Raw genomic sequence first — 22,243 nt, forward strand, 5'->3', positions numbered from 1 at the left:
CATCACTTTGACAATAAATAAGAAAAAAAAACATATGAAAAAAACATTTATATGTAATGGGCTGGGTTAAGTTGCACAGCTCAAATTGTATGTGTCAAAGGGATTAATAGTTCGAATAGGACATGTTCCATTAGTTTAGGCTAATCATACTTGCTACCTAATATTTGAGATTCTTCTTAGGAAAGGGTCATTTAGTTTAAGGTGTTTGTTAGATAAGAAGAGAGGGGTATTTTATATTTGTTCGTAACATTAACTGTCAATGGCCTACTCACATCCAATTTGAATTCTGTATTTCTTTGCACACTGGGCTCCTTCCTATAGCTCTTTCTCCAAGAGCTTTTCTTAGTCAGAGGGGCAAGAGGCAGTTGAAAGTGCTGGTGAGTACCCACAGGAGTGGTCCTCAACTTATACCTGGGTTGCTCTAATGGGTTAATTCAGGGGCGTGTTCTATTGTAGTATCTCTGAGGGTTCCCAGGGGTTACAGCAAGTAACCTGCTCCATAGCGATTCCTTCACCAACTTCCTGCTCCTCTTTGATCACCACCCTAGGGCTTTGGGGGGGGGGGGGGCTGTGGTTGGCCGACCCTAGGCAGAAGTTTGATGCTTCTGTAAATTTTGTATCTATTCTCCCCAGGCTCCTTAATTATAAAACCTTGGCTTGACTGGGGGCAGCAGTACCCCTCCCCAAACCCCACATTCCCATGCTTTCTGGGAACCAGCTGTAGCCATGCGACTAATTATGGACCACAGCATGTAAGTGAAAGTGTGGAGCTTCTGAAAAGTGTCCTAAAAAGGAAGCAGTCTTCCCTTCTTCCCACCTTTCTCTTTATCTCTGGAGTACGTGGAACAGGATAGGATGGTTGGAGCTCTGGCAGTCACCTTAGGTAGTCCCGAGAATGCAATCCTTGAGGGGTTGTGCTGGTGGGGCCAAAGGCTAGGGTGTCATACATGATGAAAAAATGCAGTTACCCTAACAGTAACAGATCTCTGTTCATCTATCTGATCATCACTTGTATGACATAAACAAATGGTTAATTATTCCAATTACGTCAGGGTTGGACTCTTGCTTAAGTTAAACAAACCAGCCAGTTTTAATGTAGCTTTCCACTAGCTTTATTAAACCATGGTTTGTGCTCACAGGTTTTGGTCCAGTTTACCTTTCTTTGTTCCTTCCCACTCAGTCTTTTACTGCAAATTATTTCCAAATAAAAACAATTCTATGTTGTCTAAGACCCATTATAAGGACCCTGGAGTTGGTCCTTCAGCAACAGCACTGTCAAAAATAGTCCTTGGAATTGTCCTTAAAATCAGAAGGAAGAAAACGCCAGAGGAAGCCCTCTGATAGGAGTTTGTCTGTTCCATTACTTGAACCATTTTGTTTTTTGGCATTAGTGTTCATACTGCTTAGCTGGCTTTAGTTCTGTAGCTATGGGCCTTTGTAATTTATTTGGGGTTCTACAGGGATGCTGCTCCTTGGTTTAAAGAATATTGCCTTAGAGCATGAATATAGATGAATGTCCAGAATATACTTAAACTAAGTCCATGAGATCTAAAACTCCAACCTGAAAAAATGATCTGCCCTTCTCAGTGACGGACTCAGTCAGTGTCTGGCTATCTTATCAGCTGTGCAGGTGCAGGAATTTATATATCATCAAAACCTGATTTTTTTTCTAAAAATAGTTGATTTAATGGCCCTTACAGTTAGGAAAAAAATGAATCCTCAGAGACCTAGAGTCTTTTGCATTTAAATTGCAATGGGAATAGGGGGGTGAAGATGGATGCGCGCGCACACACGTTCCACACGATCTACACACATGAATATCGGAACTCTCACCCAGTGATGCCATTCTGTTTAGTTCCCTTCTTCCTAGCTTCAAAAGGCACAAGAATGAAAGAAGGAAAGTTTTCACAACCTGTTCAAGGTGCTGGAATGCTCTATGAGGCCATGTTTGCCTCCGCATGGATGTGCTTGCTTTGGCACACAGACACATGGACATTTCCACCGTGAGTCTAGCCATACCTCATCCTCTTTCAGTTTGCAGTGGTGGTGGAGAATAACCAGGTCGGAAGTCTGCTTTTCCAGGATGGACTGGTACTGCAGGAGAGAACAATAGGAAGTCTGCAGCTCCTCTGTGCGAAACTCTAGTTCTTGCTGCAGGGCTATAAGTTTCTTCTTCAGTTGCTGGAGTTGTCTCAGATGGCACTGTTTAGTAGACCCAAATTCCATCTGGGCCTCTCTGAATGCTAACGCCTTTGCTTGCTTCTTGTTCTGTAACACAGCACATACAAAAAGGCGTTGGTCCATCACCAAGGATGGAGTTGTTCTTTGACTCTTTTCATTCATCCCACCATTTGTGTCTACCTATCCATTCTTTTGTCATCCAGACAACTTACTAAACATTTCACTCTATTCATAGGAAATGTATCACAGTCCTATTACGTAAGAAACAACATCATCATCAACAACAACAAAAGGTTCTCCCCCATCAGAAGCTGATGGTTTGTGGTCAAAAAATCATATGTGCAAAGGATCTGGAGACACAAGTAACATGCTTATATTTTGCTTTCACATATAAAAATGACATAATTGACTTGGAAGTGTATAGGATCTAATTAGAGAATCCAGGCTAGAAATAGTGGTGGGGAATAAGGTGGTAATAGTGGAGGGAGGGAGAAGCAGCTGGACTCTAGATATATATTAAGATAGAATCCTGCAAATCCACTGATGTCAGATGGGGAGAAATTATGGCCATGCAAAGACAAGATGGTGACTTCAAGGGTTTGACCTGATGAGTAACTGGAGAGATGGAGTTTTAGTGAGCTCAAACTGAGACACAAGGAGAAAATCTTTACTAAGAGTGGGAGGTGGTAGCACAGATAAGGTAGAGGACGCTCAGCCCAACGGTATATACTGCTGTGTAGAAGAAATGCCCTAAAAACCTAAAATCCTATTGTCTACACCGGAAGGCTGAGGGGCCTAGGAACTACTTAGAAAAACTTCTGTGAATATAAGTTCTTAATCTATTCAGAACTGAAGCAAAGAAGTGAATGTTCTATGAAAGGGTCAATTTAGAAGGGTTTTTAGTGAAGCAAATATGTAATAAAATCCCTACTATTTTAGGTAAAACCCTTTTTCTCTAGGCCTTTGTTAAAGGAGATTCAATCAATCTGTGAGGACTACCACTTGAGCCACAGTGCCACTTCCAGTTTTCTGGTGGTTAATTGGAGATAAGCCTCACGTACTTTCCTGCCTGGGCTGGCTTTGAACCACAATCCTCAGCCTCCTGAGTAGCTAGGTATGAGCCACTGGTGGCCGACCAAAGGATTTTTTTCCCCCAATTGTTTAAAAGGAGTCAAATTCTCCTCCTCATACCTGGTGTTCAGAGTTACTCTTTGGCTTTCAAGCTTCCTGTGGACTTACTTTTGGTCTGAGGTCATAGTGATGAGAATTTTTTTCAACTTTTGCAGCACAAGACAGATATAGTACTTGACCTAATGTGCTTGATGATAAGGACTGATTAAATCTATAAAGGGACTAGAATTCTTGGACAGGAATTTTAGAGATGTCACATACAAATACCTATGGGTTTAGAGGAATCAAAATTCAAAGACGTGGAGAAGTTCCTAAACTTATTTGAGATATATTTAATTTTTATTTGTCTTTATGCATTTAAATATTTTTTCTTAATCTAAATGAATATAAAATAATGTCAAGCTATGGATTAAATCTACATTCTCTCTCTTTATACAAACATACATACATACATACTAAAGAACAATTTCATGAAGGTACTAATGTATTTTTGTCTGCTTCTTCCTTTTATCTTTTTTTTTTTTTTTTTTTTTGGCCAGTCCTGGGCCTTGGACTCAGGGCCTGAGCACTGTCCCTGGCTTCTTCCCGCTCAAGGCTAGCACTCTGCCACTTGAGCCACAGCGCCGCTTCTGGCCGTTTTCTGTATATGTGGTGCTGGGGAATCGAACCTAGGGCCTCGTGTATCCGAGGCTGGCACTCGTGCCGCTAGGCTATATCCCCAGCCCTGCTTCTTCCTTTTAAAAACTTGCCTTTTTTCTAGTGGAGACATAGATGTTATATTCTTCAATTTTCTGTGTGTGTGTGTGTGTGTGTGTGTGTGTGTGTGTGTGTGTGTGTGTGTGTCCTGGGATGTCCTGGGGCTTGAACTCAAGTCCTAGGCTCTGTCCCCGAGTTTTTGTGCTCAAGGCTAGCACTCTACTGTGTGAGCCACAGCTCCATTTCCAGCTTTTTTTTTTTTTTTTGGCCAGTCCTGGGCCTTGGACTCAGGGCCTGAGCACTGTCCCTGGCTTCTTCCCGCTCAAGGCTAGCACTCTGCCACTTGAGCCACAGCGCCGCTTCTGGCCGTTTTCTGTATATGTGGTGCTGGGGAATCGAACCTAGGGCCTCATGTATCCGAGGCAGGCACTCTTGCTACTAGGCTATATCCCCAGCCCCCAGCTTTTTTTTTTTTGCTGGTTAATTGGAGATAAGAATCTCACAGACTTTCCTGCTTATGCTGGCTTTGAAGTGCAATCCTTAGCTCTCAATTGTTTGAGTAGCCAAGATTACATAGGCATGAGCCACCAGGGCCTGGCTTTTCTTCAACTCTCAAACTGAGAGAAAATGAATGAGCAAAGCCTTACTGTTGTAGGGCATGTGCTCTACCCACTTGAACCACACCTTAATTGCTTTTTGCATTAGTTATTTTTGTAGTGGGAACATGTGTCTTTACCTAGGCTGTCCTGGAACCACAATCTTCTACTCACACCTCCTGCTAAACTGGGATGACAGGTGTGTACCACGGTGCCTCACTTTTTATTTTTATTTATTTTCTGAGATGGGGTTCTGGCTAGCCTTTTTATGTTTCAGGCTGGCTTGGTTCCATGATCATTCAGATCTCTGCTTCCTGAGTACTTGGGATTATAGGCATGCACCACTAATGCCTGACAGACGAGTTCTTAAGGTGGCTGTCCAGAAGTGAATGTGATTCTGGAGTCATCTCCTCTACTAGCTTTCTCGGCTATCTTGGCAGCATTAGATACCTGAAAGATGGAGAGCAATGGCCGCTCATAGGAACCTGTTCCCATATTTAGTCAACCTTTCAGCCCTATTTGTGGTCCAAGAGATTATAGCTATTGCTCCTTCCTTGCTATGTGGCCACTTGATCACAGAAGGAAATTAATTAGCTTGGCATGATTTGCCTTTTGAAAAGTCACATTGGTTTCCACCCAATACTTTGTGCTTTTCAAGTTGATGCTAATTGATTGATGTTAAGTTCTATATTTTCCCTGATATTGAAGTTAAGCTGACAGGTCTATAATTACCAGGATTGTCCTTTTTCCCTTTTTAAAAAGATGAGCACTTCATTTACCCTTTTTTGAGTCTACAGGGACTTTCTTTATCCTCTTGAGTTCTCAAAAATAATCACTAGGAGCTATGTAATAACACCTGCCAATTCTTTAAGTACTCTTAGAAGAATGTCATCAGGCCCTGCTGATTTGCCTGAAGCCAGCTTTTCAAAATACCTTTTAACTATTTGATTCCCTATTTGAGTTCACACTCTCCTATCACGGGTTGGCATTCTGATAACTGGATCCCTGATTTGGGAGTTAAAAAAATTTTTTTTGTAATTGCTATTATGAATGTGATGTACAGAGGGGTTACAGTTATATAAGTCAGGTAAAGAGTACATTTCTTTTTGGACAATGTCACCCCTTCTCTTGCTCACTGCCAGTTTTGCCCTCCCATCCTACCCACAGGTTATATAGTTCATTTTCAACATAGTGCCTAGTGAGTACTACTGCTGCATTTGTTCACCCTTTGTCCCTCCATTCAGTATGATGTTGGCTACTGGTTTGTTATATATAGACTTTATTATTTTGAGGTGTATGTCCCTTTTATTCCTATTATCTCCAGAGCATTTAGCATGGAGGTTAGAGTTTGTTGAAGGCTTTTTCTGCATCATTGAGATGGTCATGTGGTTCTTGGCTTTGGTTGTGTTAATGTGAAGTGCTACATTTATTGATTTACATATGTTAAACCAGCCTTGCATCTCTGGGGTAAAACCCACTTGAACATAATACATGATTTTTCTTTTGACTAGTTGCCAAATTCTGTTGGCTAGTATTTTATTGAAGAGCTTTGTGTCTGTGTTCATCAGAGAGATTGGTCTATATTATAGTCTCTTTTTTGTTGCATCCCTATCCAGTTTTGGGATGAATGTGATCCTGGCTTCATAAAATAAATTTTGAATTGATCCTTCTAGTTTCTAGTTCATGGAAAAGTTTGAGGAGTACCAGTGTTAGTTCAACTTGAAAAGTCTTATAAAATTCAGCTGTGAATCCATTGGGACCTGGGCTTTTCCTGTTTGGATGACTCCCGATTATTTCCTCAATCATATTTCGTGTTATAGGCCTGCTTAAGTGGTTTATATCTTCTTGGTTCAGTTTAGACAGTTTGTGTGTCTCTAGGAATTTATCCATTTCTACTTGATTTTCCATCTTATTTCTGTATAGATTTTGAAAGTAGTCCTTCACAATCATTTGGATTTCTTGGATGTTTATTGTAATATTTCCATTGGCATTTCTTTTTTTTTTTTTTGCCAGTCCTGGGGCTTGGACTCAGGGCCTGAGCACTGTCCCTGGCTTCTTTTTGCTCAAGGCTAGCACTCTACCACTTGAGCCACAGCGCCACTTCTGGCCATTTTCTATATATGTGGTGCTGGGGAATCGAACCCAGGGCTTCATGTATACAAGGCAAGCGCTCTTGCCGTTGGCATTTCTAATTCTGTTGATTTTGTCTCTTCTTTTCTTCATCAATTTCATTGGTTTAAATTTTTTTTTGAAGAACCAGCTTTTTGCTTTGATTTTATGTATAGTTTTTTAAAGTCTCTATTTCATTGATTTCTGCCCTAATCTTTACTATCTCTCTCTGTCTAGTAGTTTTGGGTTTGGTTGTTCCTGTTTTTTTCTAGCAGCTTTACTTGCACCATGAGATTATTTACTTGTGCTGTTTCTGTTTTCTTTATGATGCACTTAGAGCTATGAGCTTTCCTCTCAACACTGCTTCTGCAGTACCCCCAGAGGTTCTGGTATGATGTGTTTTCATTTTCATTGAATTGTAAGACATTTCTGACTTCCCCCTTTATTTTCTTCAATGACCCATGTGTTGCTGAGCAGTGTGTGGTTCAGTCTCCATGTGTTTAAGAGTTTTCTGCAGGATGTTTTGTTGTTGGGAACTAGTTTAATTCCACTGTGATCAGATAGGATACAAGGAGTTACCTTGATCCTTTTGTATTTTCTTAGGCTGTGTATCCTAGGATACGGTCCATTTTGGAGAATGCTCCATGGGCCTTATTTGGGAGTTTAAAGTGTCATTATCTTTTTTCTACAATCATTTTAGTCTTCTTCTTCCTCCTCCTCCTCCTCCTCCTCCTTTTGTTTTTTAGTCGGTCATAGGGCTTGAACTCAGGGCATAGGCACGGTCCCTGAGCTCTTTTGCTCAAGCAGCACCACTTCCAGTTTTCTGGTGGCTAATTGTCAATAAGAGCCCCATGGATTTTCCTGCCCAGGCTGGCCTTGAACCATGATCCTTAGATCTCAGCCTCCTGAGTATGTCTGTTACTTCTTTTATAAATTATACTTCATGTATTTGTGCTGGTAGAGTGCAGAACTGTGGTTTAATTAACACACGTTCCCTCAGGATGCAGTTTAGTTGAAAAGCTGTTCAGTATCCTCATACCTCTGACTGGGAGTAGAACCTAGGAAAGGCCAGGTTGCTCAAGAGGCCTTTTCTTTATTGATTTTATCATCATTTCACTTTGGCATCTCTACTGCTTTTTTTCCTTTTTATGCTGGGACATTCTTTCAGTTCCTAGCGAGGGCCATGCCTTGGGTTTCTGAGGTGAAGGGAAAATTTTAAGTAGTTAGTCTCAGGGATAAGCAAGCACAGGTTGGCACCTGAAGAACAAGTACCCATAAGTTCTGCATCCTGAACACCTCACTTGTTTTACCCGACTCTCTGCAATGTCCCAGTGTTTTGGAGCATAATGTTTTTAAATTTATAAGGTCAAGGCATGTTGTTTCCTAGCACCTGCCTCCTCCTTCTCTCCTTTTGTTACATGTAACATCTGATGCAATATTTTGCTTTCCCCTCTCAACTCTGGTCCTGAATCATGACCTCTGCCCTATTTCTCTAGCTCTTTGTCAGATATATTAGTCAAAAATTCCAGAAAGTCATGGGTTTTCCTTTTGTTCCCACATTACATTGCTTTCTAGAAGGCAAATCTTAAAGGGATTTTTCTGAGTACATGAGTATAGGTCTCATGTAATTGTGTATTTGTATGCATAGTCTGCAATTTAAATTTTGCACTAAGTGCTAGGGGAAAAAAGGGCTTGTTTTAAAGCTTGTTTCAAGCTGTTAGACCTTCTTCTGGGCAATTAGAATAATAAAATGCAATTTAATACCTTTTTCCTTTCAAGCTGCCAGGTACATTTATAAGCCACATGGCTTTCCCTGGCTGGGGAATAAGTAAACTCATGATAGCTATGGCAAAAATATCCTGAAATGTTAATATTTAGAAGGAAGTAAGTTATGATCATCTTCCTGAGATCCATTTAGGAGTACCATGATTCTATATTCGCGACTTCCCGAGGAAAGGACAGCAATGCCCAGGAAGGTGAGGTGGAGGTACATAGTTAGTAGCATTTTTAGGACCTTGAGGAGAACAAGTTGTGGTTTCTATGGTGAAGTCCTGGCAGAACTCTAATAGCCACAATGAAGGAGACCAGATCCTTGAGCACAAGAAACACATTGGTTGCTTACACAGTAGCTGGGAGACTAACCTGTGGGTTCAGCAAAGGCATGTGCAGCTAGTATCTGCCTTATGTTTACACAGAACCTGAATCATTAAATTGGAAATAAGGTCTACCGGTAAGGAATTCTTGGAAACTCAGATTTTAGGGAGCTGTGAGAAGACATATCCCAATGGATTTTGTGTTTGTGTGGATAAGTGTAATGACTGGTTTTAGGCTTTAGTGTTTCCAAAGACTGCAAAGAGAGAGAACCTCGAGCTAAATAAAATGGTTTCAACTGATGATACATAGACTCTAGGTCAGTATTTGTTCAACTAACAGTGTCAAGAAGATGGTCATGCTAGTAGGTATTACTGCTCAGGCTAAGTATTACTGAGTGTCTTGCCTTGGGTACCCCCAAAAGCAGGCCCCATAACAAAAAATTGAGTGTTGAGCAATAGTTTATGTGGTAGGTGATTATAGGAGACTCTATATTGGGCAGATCTGGGAATTGAGACAGAGAAGGAAAGGAAGTGAATGAAGGGTGTGTTCTCACTGTAGCCTATGGTGAGCCTGAGCAAAGTGTATGCCTTGAGTTACCTCAGAATAAGGGGAAAGGATCTAGATTATTGAGAACTTTTTAGCGGCATTAATTCTCTGGTATCTCTGCTTGCTGTATGATTGTGTTCTGGCCTTCAGAAGGAATAGCTCATAGGTGATGAGATGCAGAGGTGGGTGGAATGAATGAGCACTGACTGCCCTAACGAATGGTGCTACCTCAGAGCGGAAGAAGTGGCTTTTATTCACGATTGGCTTAGAAGTTTTCTAAAGCTCCATCAGAAGACATTACTTGCCTTATATCACTGTAATTTGGTATTTTCAGAGCTATACCCTAAAGTGTAAAAGGCCAGATAAGAAAAAGGCAGCATGAAGCTGGATGCTGGTGGCACACACCTGTAATCCTAGCTACACATGAGGCTGAGAGCTGAAGATCATGGTCTAAAGCTAGCCCAGGCAGGAAAATCAGTGAGACTCTTATCTCCAATTAACCACTGGAAAACCAGAAATGGAGCTATGGGTCAGAATGGTAGAATACTAGCCTTGTGCAAAAGAGCTCAGGGAGAGCACCCAGGCCCCGAGTTCAAGCCCCACGACCAAAAACAAAAAGAGAAAAGAAAAGGCAGCATCTCAGAAAGATAAACTTGGAAGCAGCTGGATTAAAAAACCCAGGGGGAAGGATACTTTTTCTGTTAGTGTGTGTGTGCTTAGTTCTGATTGCTTCTTAAGTAAGTACTACTGAGTGATGTAGATAAGAACTTTGTATTGTCTTGGCCCATGGAGATTCAAGTAGTCACAGGAACAATGCCTTACGTGGCTGTCGTTCATCATAGCCTCCTCCACACAGAGCTGGTTCTCCTGTAAGGTCTTCCCCTGTCTCTTGCAGACATCATGAAGATTCTTGATGTCAAGTTGCAGGCTTAAGAGCTTGCTGTTCAGGCCACTCACTTCTCTGTCTCTCTCCTGGGCCTAGGCAGACAGCAAAACAAAAGCATCGATTATACACTATCAAGAACATGCTAACTTTCCTTCACTTAACAGGTTGACAGAAACTTTAAATTCACGTAAAATTTGTCCATCAAGCCTTTGCTGTTATTACTCATCCTGTGTAACATTTACACAATATCCATTTGTAAGGTATCTAAGTGCTCTGCCTTATGCAATTACTTATTTATATTAATTAATCTTTACCACACTGCTGTGGATGCATCAGATGATTGTTTCTTTTTTTTTTTTAAGAGGAAGTCACTGCACCTAGAATAATTCCAGGCACCCAGTGAACTGTCTATAAATATTAATGGTTCTTCCACTGATGAAATGAACATACTGAGATATGAAATGAACCTGTCAGGGCTGTAGTAGATTGCTGGTGGAGCTGGTGTGGGATTCTGAAGTCTCCTAACTTTCTCTTTAACCATTAACTCAAACCTCCCTCATCTACAAATCTAGTGGATTTCTTTGTAGGGGTACACCAAAGGGAACAAACGTGAACTTTTTGGCTGATTAGGTAGGATAACTGTGTCTGATTGTGACGGGAAATGATTAGCTAATTGTTGCAAGGTCAGAATGAGCAGGGATGGAGATAGTGTGTGCAGTGTAGCAACATGGCATAGGGTGGGGTGGGGGCAGGATGCAGAGCTGGGTAGGTGGGGTGGGTGGGACTCTATCACTTCATGCTTTCTGTGCTATGGATGCCCAGAGTGTGAGAAGGAATTAGGCTAAGTCCTCTGTTGACTGGGGCAGTGCTTCAGTTCTCTCGGTGTGCTGCTTTTTCTCATTCTCACGATGCTAGGCGTTACTCCCTTGCGATTTCAGACCTAGGCTCTGAGGTTGCTGAATGTATGGGAGGTGCCTGACTCTGGGGAAGCAGCTTCTTATGCGAGGATGTGTGCCGTTAATTAGAGAAACACTCCCAAGAGAAACCAGCAAGGAAGAAGGCAGGGAGAGGGGCAGCAGGAAGGGGAAGGGGAAGAAACCAAGCCAAGGTACGATTTCAGACAATGCCCAGTGGGTCATTCTAACCTGACCCCACGGGGAACTTTAGGAGCCTATGTTATATGTCAGAATCAGTCCAATTGGCAGCAATGCGAGTTGGGCCATCAAAGCCAGCATCAGCCAGTCAATGTGCCAGGGCTCCCCGTGAGAAGTAAGCTCCCTAGGATGTCTACTTTTAGGACCCTATAGGCAAAGTGAGCTCAGGAGTCTAAGAGTAATTCTGAGAGAGAAAGCAGGATCAGAGCACAGAAATGGCTCAGATTGGGGCTACAGTGTCTTAAGTCTGGTTAGCAGAAGGGCTAGGAAAGCACATTCCACATTCTTCCCGTTCAAGCCAGTGCTCACCACTATATCCCATGGACTGGTCTGGCTTCTGAAATATATGAGCTACATAACACACATTCATTCCCAAGGGACCTGGAGACCTGATACGGACATCGTAAATCAAGCCTTAGTGGACAGGTCAGTTTAAGAGACCTCTGCACAAGGCCAAGGGGGAGGGGGGTAGGCAGAGGACAATGTGAGAATCGGACGCTGCAATGTCAGAGTATTCGGAATTGAGAAGGTTTCCCAGAAGTGCTGCTGTCTCAGCTGATTTATTCCTTCATTTCCATTTAGTACCTGGATTTTTTTTTTTTACCACTTTACAGTTTAATTAGGTTAACGGCATGGCTCTGTCATTAAAAGAATTTCATTATCTCAAAACTCTCCCCCCATCCTCTCACTCCCATCCCTCTTCCCTTGCTCCTCACTTTCAGAAAAATAACAGTGGATGTCAACTGCCCTAAGCATGTAATTACCATTAAGACAATTACCAGGGACTCTCTTAAGAGAATACTTGTAGAGTGGTTTAAAAAGAAAACACGGTGTGTGCAGACACTGTTTTCTAACTTGAAATTCTTGACTGGAGAAGCAGCCACCATTTGATTTTAGTGCTTCGGAACCATTCTCTCTTGGTCACACCACATCGGGCGAAGAGGGTATGAAGCCACACTAGCCAGGGAGACTCTTAGGGTCCCCTCCACTCTTGCTACAGAACCATTTTTTTTCCTTAGGCACCTATGAAAAGATCTGTGACAGTGCCATGCCTGTCCAATGCTCTGCCTTCTTGCCTTGATGCAGAATTTGTGTGTCTTAAGGCAAAAAAATCAGGTCACCAGGGGTCTAGCGCTCTGCAGGCTCACTAACAAAGGACCAATGGCACACACCTGAGCCTCTCTAAGTTAGTGGTTAAATGTTCTCTTTCAGGCCAGTAAAGCTATCCCCTTTCTGCAGTTGTGATGACCTCTGAAGAGAAGGCCTACTAACCCTGGTCTTTATACCACAGGACTTCAGAATTCCATCTTGAATGTAGATGCAACTTAAGTCTACATCACTGGGCTGTAGGTCTTATCTAAGTTGGATATTTCGCTTTGGGTCAGAGTCTTTCAGGAACATTTCGTTGTTTTTAAAACAAGAGGTGTGTTTTTCTAAACCAGGTGAATAACAAATGTATTTGGCTTGGTCGAATAAAATTTGTTTTTGAAACCAAAACCTAGCCTAATCATTCCTAAAGACCAACTCATCAAAGGGTTTGGATGCTTCTGGAGCGAAAGCACTTGAAGAACATTAAGATGATTTCCAGGCATCACATTCCATTTTTCACCTCAGGTGGTTAGAAAAAGATACTGCACTTACCTCAGCAACTCCAGAAAGATAAGTTTTCCCCTCCCCTCCGGGGTGCCAGTAAATCTAATTTCTTGCACAGATATTAGCTGTAAAGTATTTATAATTCTATGTACTTTATGAAGGCTAAATTCCAGGCGATGCCTTTCAAGTATTAATATGCAGCAGGAATAGATTTCATCTGACATTTCATCAATCATAGCTCTGTAACCAGTCCTGGGTCATGAGATGAACTGAGAGTCATAATACTGACCCTCAGGCACTATCTGATCCTCTCCCAGATTTGAAGTCATTAGTGATGGCTGGAATCACAAGCCTCTGCCTGCTAGGTGGGTTTTCATTTAGACAAGTCAGGTTCTCGGATACCTAGCTTTGGCCACTCTGCTTAGAAGCATGTACATTATCAAAGTTACCTACCCACAGGCAAAATGGTGAGTATTAATACCACATTTTCCGTTGTACTGATAATTATTGGAAAATAGGTTATTTACTGAGGCAAACTTTCTGTATTGATTAAATGGGTCTTTGGTCAAACAGCATGACTTCTCAAACACATATTTCAAAAGAGGCCTAGCAAACTGGAGGTCCTGAGTTCAATCCTCAGTACCACACAACAAAACTAAACAACCCCCCCCCCCCAAAGCTTGATGTCTCTTGAAACTTGGGTGGTAGTTTCCAAAGTAATGCGTGGTCAATCAACAGTATTAAAAATGTCATCACCTTTGGAAAGTTATTTATCTGAGGATGAGCACAGATCTTTAACCAACAGCGAAACACTACTTTTAACAATAGATTTATGGTGAGAGTTATGCTTTAAAAAAGCAGCAAACCTTAAAGCCTAATGTGATTTCAGGAAATTTTACATTTTGACAAATAATAAGGCTTACAGTTATCTATTTCAAACATTAGTTCTAATATTTCTAACAAGATTCCTGAATTTTCTTTACATACAGAAACACCGAAGTTGTTGGCACTACTCTCGATAGGAATTAATAGGTACTCATACAAGGTTTTGCCTATGAGCAAAAACGTTAAGTTCATCTGGTGAAGAATAAGAATATTTTATTGTTCTAAATTCTGCAACCTTGGCATATCACTTAAGATGTATATGGTCTCTTGTAGAGAGATGGGTTCATGGGCATATGGCATCTAGGGAACGTGGATTGCTTTTGCTGTCACTTGGGCAATTGCTAGGAACTTTCTGCCATCATTCGGCTTTGAAGGAATTCTTTCACTAGAAGATAAGCTCCATGGGAGAAGGGTGGTAGTCTATTTTGTTCACTCTCAGCTCCTACAGCAATGCTGACTGAGCATGTTGAAGGTGCTTAGGCAATTCAATGAAAGAATGGCCGTCTGGAAAATCTGTACCAGGTTCTTGTTCCTTGTAGAACTGGTGGCAAGTTCCCACTGGCGCCAGTAGTTCTGGTAGGAAGGGGTGGAAATGACTGTGTTAGGAGCTGCTTACCTCTTGGGAGGAGGTCCTTAGCGAAGCATATGTCACATAGTACAGCTCTATACTCACCATGACAGATCCCTTCAATCTTTCTGGAACAAGCTAGAGAACACATTATCTACAGTCTGGTCAAAATATTACAGAAATCAGAACACTGTATTTCTATATCATCCCACATAAATAAGAATGCGAGACATGATAGGAAATCTTTATGAGGTGCCTTTTACATAGAGTATCATGTAATCCAGCAAGCCATTGAAACAGGTGCTCAACAGGTGCGATTTTCTAGGTGAGGCAAAAGCAGTGTAGAGTCAGTAAGCAACACCCCCAGTATCACTCTGCCATGAGTATTGGACTCAGACCCACTGAGGCTTGAGTCTGGGCTCCCCTGTTCATTTCTGTCCATGATATTTTATGGAAGAATTTATATATGGAAGTCTGAAGGATGAAACTTGAAAAGGAGTTCCTTATGACAAAGGTTCAACTTTGTGTATGCAGGAAAGTTAGGATCCTTACCTCATCTTTCAGTCCCTTGGCAGCCCTCAATTCTCCTTTCAGCTTTAGCATCTTGTGAGCTTTGTTATCAACCTGAAAAAGTCCAAGTGTTTAAGATGGAAAAAGCATAAATGAGTCCAGCCTTTTAAAAACTTTCCCAGCTGGTTCTATGAGCTCAGCAGGAGGTTTGGAGAATTTTCCTAGACTGCCAGCAATACCAACTCTTCTTACTCATCTGTTTGTGTTATCAAAAGTGTTAGTGTTAAAACACTCACGAGGGAGGCAGAACCATGGTTTTACAACTTCTCCAGAAAACCACTACTATTTGGTTTCTAAATTCATCTATCTTGGGATCTGAAAGGTCCGAATTGAGCTTACTTTCTAAATTTCTAGGTATCGCCTACCTCAGATATAGTTACATACTGTATACTTTTTAATGAACAAGACCGGACATACAGGATCCAACTTCACAGTCACATAACTCTGAGGAGGTATTATTATTATTATTATTACTATTATCAGTTTACAGAAAACAGGTGCAGGAAGGCAAAGCAGCTTACCTAAGGTTACACAACATAGGCTGTCTTACTATGCCAGAAAGATCTTCCATCTATTTGTAACTATTAATTTGAAGCGTGTGATGATGTGAAGCACCAACTTGCCATAAAGTTGGTGCTTATAAAGGCAGGACTCATATAAGGTGCTGAAAATTATATAAAAAGCGTCCAAGGAAACCCAGGATTTTGGCACATGTACGTGTTTAAGTATACGATGATGCATTTGAGGTCATAATGCACTGAACTTACTAAAATAATCTAATTCCTTACGGTTTTAATTTTAACCTGAGGGGATATTTCCACCAAGTACTTACCTGCAGAATAGTTTCGAGAATGAGAAGTTATCAAAATACTCATTCTTTGTAATGAACCACATGCCTCCCCATCCCAATAAAGGCCAAGAGGAGGAAAGAATGCTGTTGATCCATGGAACCTGGAATGTTTCAAGAAGTTGTATTCCGACTTTTTACATTGTATACTCCCTTGAGTCTTCACACATGGAGATGCATCATGGGAAGGATGATGTTGTTCAGGCTACCCAGGAGGAGTAAGCTGGGCGTTCACTACAAACCCCAAATGCCAGTGGCTTAAAGCTATGAAGGTTTCTTTTTCGCTCATACTACATGTCCCCGCATCATCTAAGACTGTGCTCTCCATTGTCCTTAGATGGTAGAACCTCTATTATATAGTACATTGCCTGTTGCTATGGCAGCAGAAAGAGAACTTGGTAAATTGCACACTGCTTCTTAAAGTGGTAGTGAGACTTTTGTTTCTGTTCACACTTCATTGGCCCAAACAAATAGCCATGTTTAACTCTGTTTATCCCTTAAAGGCAATATGGGTGAACATTACAAGTGAATTCTACATTACACAAGTAAGACTAAAATAGCGTGTGGTGGCAGTGTGAGGTGGGCTCACACTTGTAATCTTAGTTACTTGGGAGGCACAGAGCTGGAGGATTATAGTTTGAGGCCAGCCAGGGGTAAAAAACTTCAGGAGACTACCATTTCAACCAATAAGAGCTGGATGTAGTGGAGTATCTGTCATCTCAGATAAGTGGGAAATATGACTAGAAGGACAAGGTCCAGGCTGGCCCTGTGTGTAAACCCCAGGCAAGACCTTGTTTCAAAAGTAATCAAAGCGAAAAGGGCTTGGGGTGTGGCTCAAATGGTTGAGGCCCCGAGTTCAAATCCTATATCCTGAAGAGTGACCTTGAGGAATGACTCATCTCTAAGAGCCTTCATTTTTGCCCTTAGAAATGAGTGAGTTGTAGTGAATAATTTTTAAGGTCTTTCCAACTCTGAGGTTTACTGACTCAGTGTTCTCCCCTGATGGATATGTTTCTTTAGTGAGAATTATAAACTCAGCCTGAAGCATCACATGCAAGTTATTATGGGAAATGTATCTTCAAGATGATATTTCTCTATAGGAAAAGCTACTGGTAGGTGATTTTTTTCTTTTTATGCTAGTTGTGGGGCTTGAAGTCAGAGCCTGGGCTCTGGCTCTGAGCTTTTGTGCTCAAGGCTAGTGCTCTACAACTTGAGCCACAGCTCCACTTCTGGCTTTTTTTTTAATGCTTCATTGAAGATGAGAGTCTCACAGACTTTCCTGCCCAAGCAGGAAACTATGACCCTCATATCTCAGCCTCCTGAGTAGCTAGGATTATAGGTGTGATTCACCAGTGCTCTGTGATTTTTAAATAAAAATGCAAAGTAAGAATTTTTCTAGACTATAGTGGTTTCTCTTTAGCTATCACTGCAAGAGCCAGACACATTTTGAAGTAGAAAGTATAGGTCTTAATGTTTGTGTAAAACGACATTGGACTTTACTAAGTAAAAACAAGCCAGAGGAAAAATAGCTGAATTTTTTTTTCTGTGAAGGAGACACAGGAATCCTGTAAGCCATTAAGAATAGGAGTGGGTAATTTGGAAGTGCTTATGTTAAAAAACAAAAGGAGGTCTGTATGATCAATTTTTGATGCATTTGACAGTAATGTTTGCCAGATGAATAAGAAAGAATGCTTTAAGGGAGGCTTCAGGTTTTGTAAATGATCACATAGGACATTCACAAGGCTATCTGAGGAGTGCAGCTGGACAACTATTTGTACAAGGGAAAACTCGTTCCAGAGGGAACAAGGTACTCTACTCTACCAGATCCCCGGCTACTGATTCTCCAGGTCTTGGCTTTATTATTGTTGTCGCTTCCTAAATCCTTACTCTTAAATCTTTCTGTCTCCCCTGCTTAATCTTTCTTCATGCCTCATCTACTACGTTTGCTCAGGGAAATGCTTGTTTTCCTAAGTTCTCCATCTGTTTTTCAAAGGCCTTCTCTTGGTGACAGCTTTATACTCCTCCCCCCAAAAAAGATTATCGTCTAAGACTTAGAACATCTAGTGATGTTTTGTGCTTACCTTCAGCACAACCTCAGAGCACCTTGTACTATAAAGCAGCCACTATTCCACACCTGGGTGGCTAGTGTAGCTAGCAGAAAACTCAGATATACAAACAAAAAGTTAACTACTTTTCTATTACTCGGCCTTTTTATTGAGCTTCATTTCAATCATATAGCAAAAACCATAAGCATAATTATTTCTAAGAAAGTGCTGCCCGCTTTCAGGTTGAAAATCAATCAGTTTATCTTTCTCTCAATCTCTCTTAAGGTCTTTTAGAGTGCATGCAAGTTGCAGGGTTAGATTTTTCTCCAATATTCCACCTCCTACCAATGTACTAACTGTGATGAATCCTAGAGCTCTTAATTATTGAAATGAATCATTTCAACATTTTGTCTATTTCTATTTTAAAAAGATGTGAGCACTATAAATTGACCAAATGAGTTCTAAAGGAGAAAATACCAGGTCTTGGAAGATATGTCTGATGGTAGGAACAGATGATGCTGGAGATGTTTTTGCATAAAGTCCTACATAGTGACGGGGAATCCAAACCTAATACCAAGGAGACTAACCAGGTTCTAGTCTAGGCCTAAGATTGACATTCTTCTGGAGAGAAAAATGGGGCTTGTTGAATCTTTTGGGATGACAGGAGAAAATGAGGCCTGGAGAAGAGGATCCTAGGATTTACCAGACTCACTGTCTTAGGTTAAATTCTCTTCCTAGATACCTTTTGCACCTTTCACACGGGCTGTTAATTGCCTCTTCCAGTACTGATACTTTATCTTCCTAAGAGAACTGGCATACCCATATACTCATAGAAAACTGAGTCTCAGCCTCTCTTGCAGCTAGGTACTATTATGTCTATGTGTGGGTTTTTGAAAGCAAAAAGAATATCGCAGAGGGCTTCTAGGAATCCCCGAGAGGTAGTGCACAGCTCCTTGTTCCTTTCCTCCTTCCCGGTGGCTTGCAATGCTAAGTTAAAGTTGCAGCAGCCATGTAGAACATGAGGGGCTGCTTATGAAGATGGAAGGACCTCTTGTCCATTCATGGTGTGGAACCACAATGCCAACTCTGGACAGAGGGCAGTTTCTGTCTTGTTTGAGCCACTCTTATTTTGGTTTTCATGTTGTAGAATCCAATGTGAGTGGGTAACATTTGTGTTCCGCTCACAGTAACTTCTCCACAACTCACCGCCCCATTTCCAGCACTCCACTGGCTGCCTAATGCAGAGCAGTCTGTATGTCTTGCACACATGGACTAGCTCTATGGTTTCTACTAGTATTTTTTTTTTTTTTTTTTGCCAATCCTGGGCCTTGGACTCAGGGCCTGAGCACTGTCCCTGGCTTCTTTTTGCTCAAGGCTAGCACTCTGCCACTTGAGCCACAGCGCCACTTCTGGCGTTTATCTATATATGTGGTGCTTGGGAATCAAACCCAGGGCTTCAGGTATGCGAGGCACGCACTCTACCACTAGGCCATATTCCCAGCCCTCTACTAGTATTTTTGTCAAATACCTTTCCCTTTCTTTGACTTGATTCCCTTCTGATTCATCAATTAGTTCTTTGTTTGCACTTTCTCCTTCTCCCCTTGCTGCATGGAGAAAAAATAACCAGGACAAGGGAGAGAGTGCCTATTCAGTCTACCTACTGCTACTTCCACCATTATTTTTTTTTTATGTTATTTGGAAATATTTCCTTTCTTTAAGTACATTCTCCATCCAATCTTTGCTGCCATGAACATTAACTGACATGTAGAAAATTGTCCCACTGGCTTGCTCTCTATCTTTATGAGAGATTCTTGCTGTCTGTCAAAAATCACATAACTTCAAGACCCAACTCAAGTCTGTCATCATCTCCCCAAATACATGTGATAGTAGCACTTGCACGGCAGTTTCTTCTAACCCAACCAGCTGCCTTTATTATGTCTGTCCGTGATCTGCTTTTATTCCCCTGCAGTAGGTAGCAGTGGTCTACTCTGGTAAAAGGACAGAAATACACATGCCTTCTTGAATAAGTTTAGATTTCCAGAAAAGTTACAAAGCATTTCTTTAGATTTCTCTACAATGTGATAGTTTTACAGTTTTTCATGACTTAGGCATGTTTGGAGAATACTGGCCAGTTATGGCCTGCCTCTTGGATTTGCCTCATACTTACTGAGGCTATGCGTTTTGGATAAGTATATTATAGACTTTCTTAGTAAATCATACTACAGGATATATACAGTACCAAGATGTCTTAACCCTGATGATGTTAGCTGTGGGTCACTTGCTTATGCTAGTCTCTACTGCTACTAGCTTTACCTTTAGAAAGTTACTATTTTTCCTATTACAATAAATAAATATATAGGATGAGGAAAATACTTCGAGATTATACAAGTATTATTCTGACCTGTTATTTTTCAGCCAGGTGCATCTTGCTGGCAATAATTATGACTATGCTGTTCAATAGAGATTCTTCTATTTCATCTACATTTATTCACTTCCAGAATTCTTCTGGAAGGAAGAATTGTTCCTATTGCTTTATATCAGGATGAGTTCTTGTATATCTTTTATTGTATGATGTATAATCTAATACTACCACTTACCTTGTTAGCCAGCTGTTCCAACATTGGCCATGGGAGTGCTTTGCCACTGGCTCTTGTGGTCTTTATCTAAACCCTCATCCTTTCTTGAGTACATCCTTAATTTCCGGCCCCATGACATGCTCCAGGATCATCTTACACTTTTCTTCCCCAGCCACTTCTTCATGGACCTAGTAGGCACCACATTTTGACTCAAGTCATATGACCATTGGAAAGAACTTTGTGTCTCAATTACCTCACTTAGAAATAACTGAAGTAATAATACCTATGTTACAGGATGGTTAAGTGAGTTAAATAAAGAACATGTGCGCACAAGGCATTATATATAATCTATATGCCTATATGTATATCTTTAATGATTTTTTTCTGCTTTGCCTTCTGTATGATGGAGTTTGCTTTTTTTTTTTTTCCAGTTGACCTCATCTGTATTCTTCTTCCTGGTACTATTCAACAAGACTCTTGAGAAAGGATTTTCCTTTTCTTCTTTTCTTATCTTAGCCTCTCTCTACTTTCTCTCGGGTTTTATTTTATCTTATTTTTTTCTCAAATTTTTATTATCAAACTGATGTACAGAGAGGTTACAGTTTCATACGTTGGGCATTGGATACATTTCTTGTACTGTTTGTTACCTTGTCCCTCATGCCCCCCTCCCTCCCCCCCTTTCCCTCCCCCCATCCAGGTGTTCAGTTCACTTACACCAAACAGTTTTGCAAGTATTGCTTTTGTAGTTATTTCTCTTTTTTTACCCTGTGTCTCTCAAATTTGGTATTCCCTTTGAATTTCCTACTTCCAATACCAGTAAACACGGTTTCCAATATACTCAGATAAGATTACAGAGATAGTGTAGGTACAACCATAGGAATCTCTCGGGTTTTAAAGGGTTCAGGAAGTAAGTCCTGTTGAGGGTGAGGGTGCCAACTAGCATTCTTCTAGGTACCAGTTCCAGCAGAACAAGGGTTAAATACTTTGTGATAACTTCAGCACCGAACTGCCAAGTCTCTTAGGTTCAGCTCAGCAATCAAACGGCATAACCTAATAGAGCCCCTGGTGCTACGGGAAACACAAGACACTGATTTATATTTTAATATCAGTAATTTCCACAAGAGCAACATTTCTGGGTGTCATTTTACAATTTCTGTCAAATGCCAGCTCAGTTTTTCTTAATTCTGTTTATTGTGTCTGAATTTGCAACCTCATCGGCAATGCAGATTCTTGGCTCCCAAGGGAGGAGAACATTTCCATCTTTCTCTGCAAGGGGAGGGACAGGGATGGAGGGCAGAAATGGATCTATAAAACAATTGGAAATGTAAATATAGGACTGTCTATTAGGAAGCGGTTATGGAGTACTTCTAGTTGAAAGAGGCAGTCCTGAACAAAATGTAAAAATAAATAATAAGGAAAGCAAGTGAGCAAGCAAGCCAAAAGGGTCAGTGGGTACCCAGATCTGGAATCTTTCCATCAAGCAGGAAAAATTTGTGTACCCTTAAACAAACAGAGAAGAGGCACTGGTCTGGTCTGGGGATATTTGGCCACATTTACTCTAAGATTGTTGCCTGTGGTCATTAGCACTCTAGCAGGTTGTAAAGTGTTTTGGGATCCTGAAGGATCAAAGATACACAGCTACATAAATGCCAGATGTTGCCATTAGGAGGAAGGAGCCTGGTTCTCTCCTGTACTCTTTGAACATCTCATAAAAGAACAAAGCTGGTGCTGTTGGCACAGACCACATCGGGCCGGCATGTTTGGGA

General features: G+C 41.1%; 1 protein-coding gene across 1 annotated transcript in view; it reads right to left on the reverse strand.

The window, feature by feature from the left end:
* Positions 1–15,042, reverse strand: part of Pmfbp1 (polyamine modulated factor 1 binding protein 1) — a 36,431-nt gene extending 21,389 nt beyond the window's left edge. Inside the window, exons 1-3 of the mRNA XM_048354738.1 lie at positions 14,992–15,042; positions 10,176–10,331; positions 2,020–2,268 (exon numbers count right to left, since the gene is read on the reverse strand). Coding sequence (XP_048210695.1) covers positions 2,020–2,268; positions 10,176–10,331; positions 14,992–15,042 — 456 coding nt within the window. The remainder of the gene's footprint in view (positions 1–2,019; positions 2,269–10,175; positions 10,332–14,991) is intronic.
* Between the last annotated feature and the right edge of the window lie 7,201 nt (positions 15,043–22,243).

Source organism: Perognathus longimembris, chromosome 10 (assembly GCF_023159225.1).
Source record: "Perognathus longimembris pacificus isolate PPM17 chromosome 10, ASM2315922v1, whole genome shotgun sequence".
NCBI lineage: Eukaryota > Metazoa > Chordata > Mammalia > Rodentia > Heteromyidae > Perognathus > Perognathus longimembris.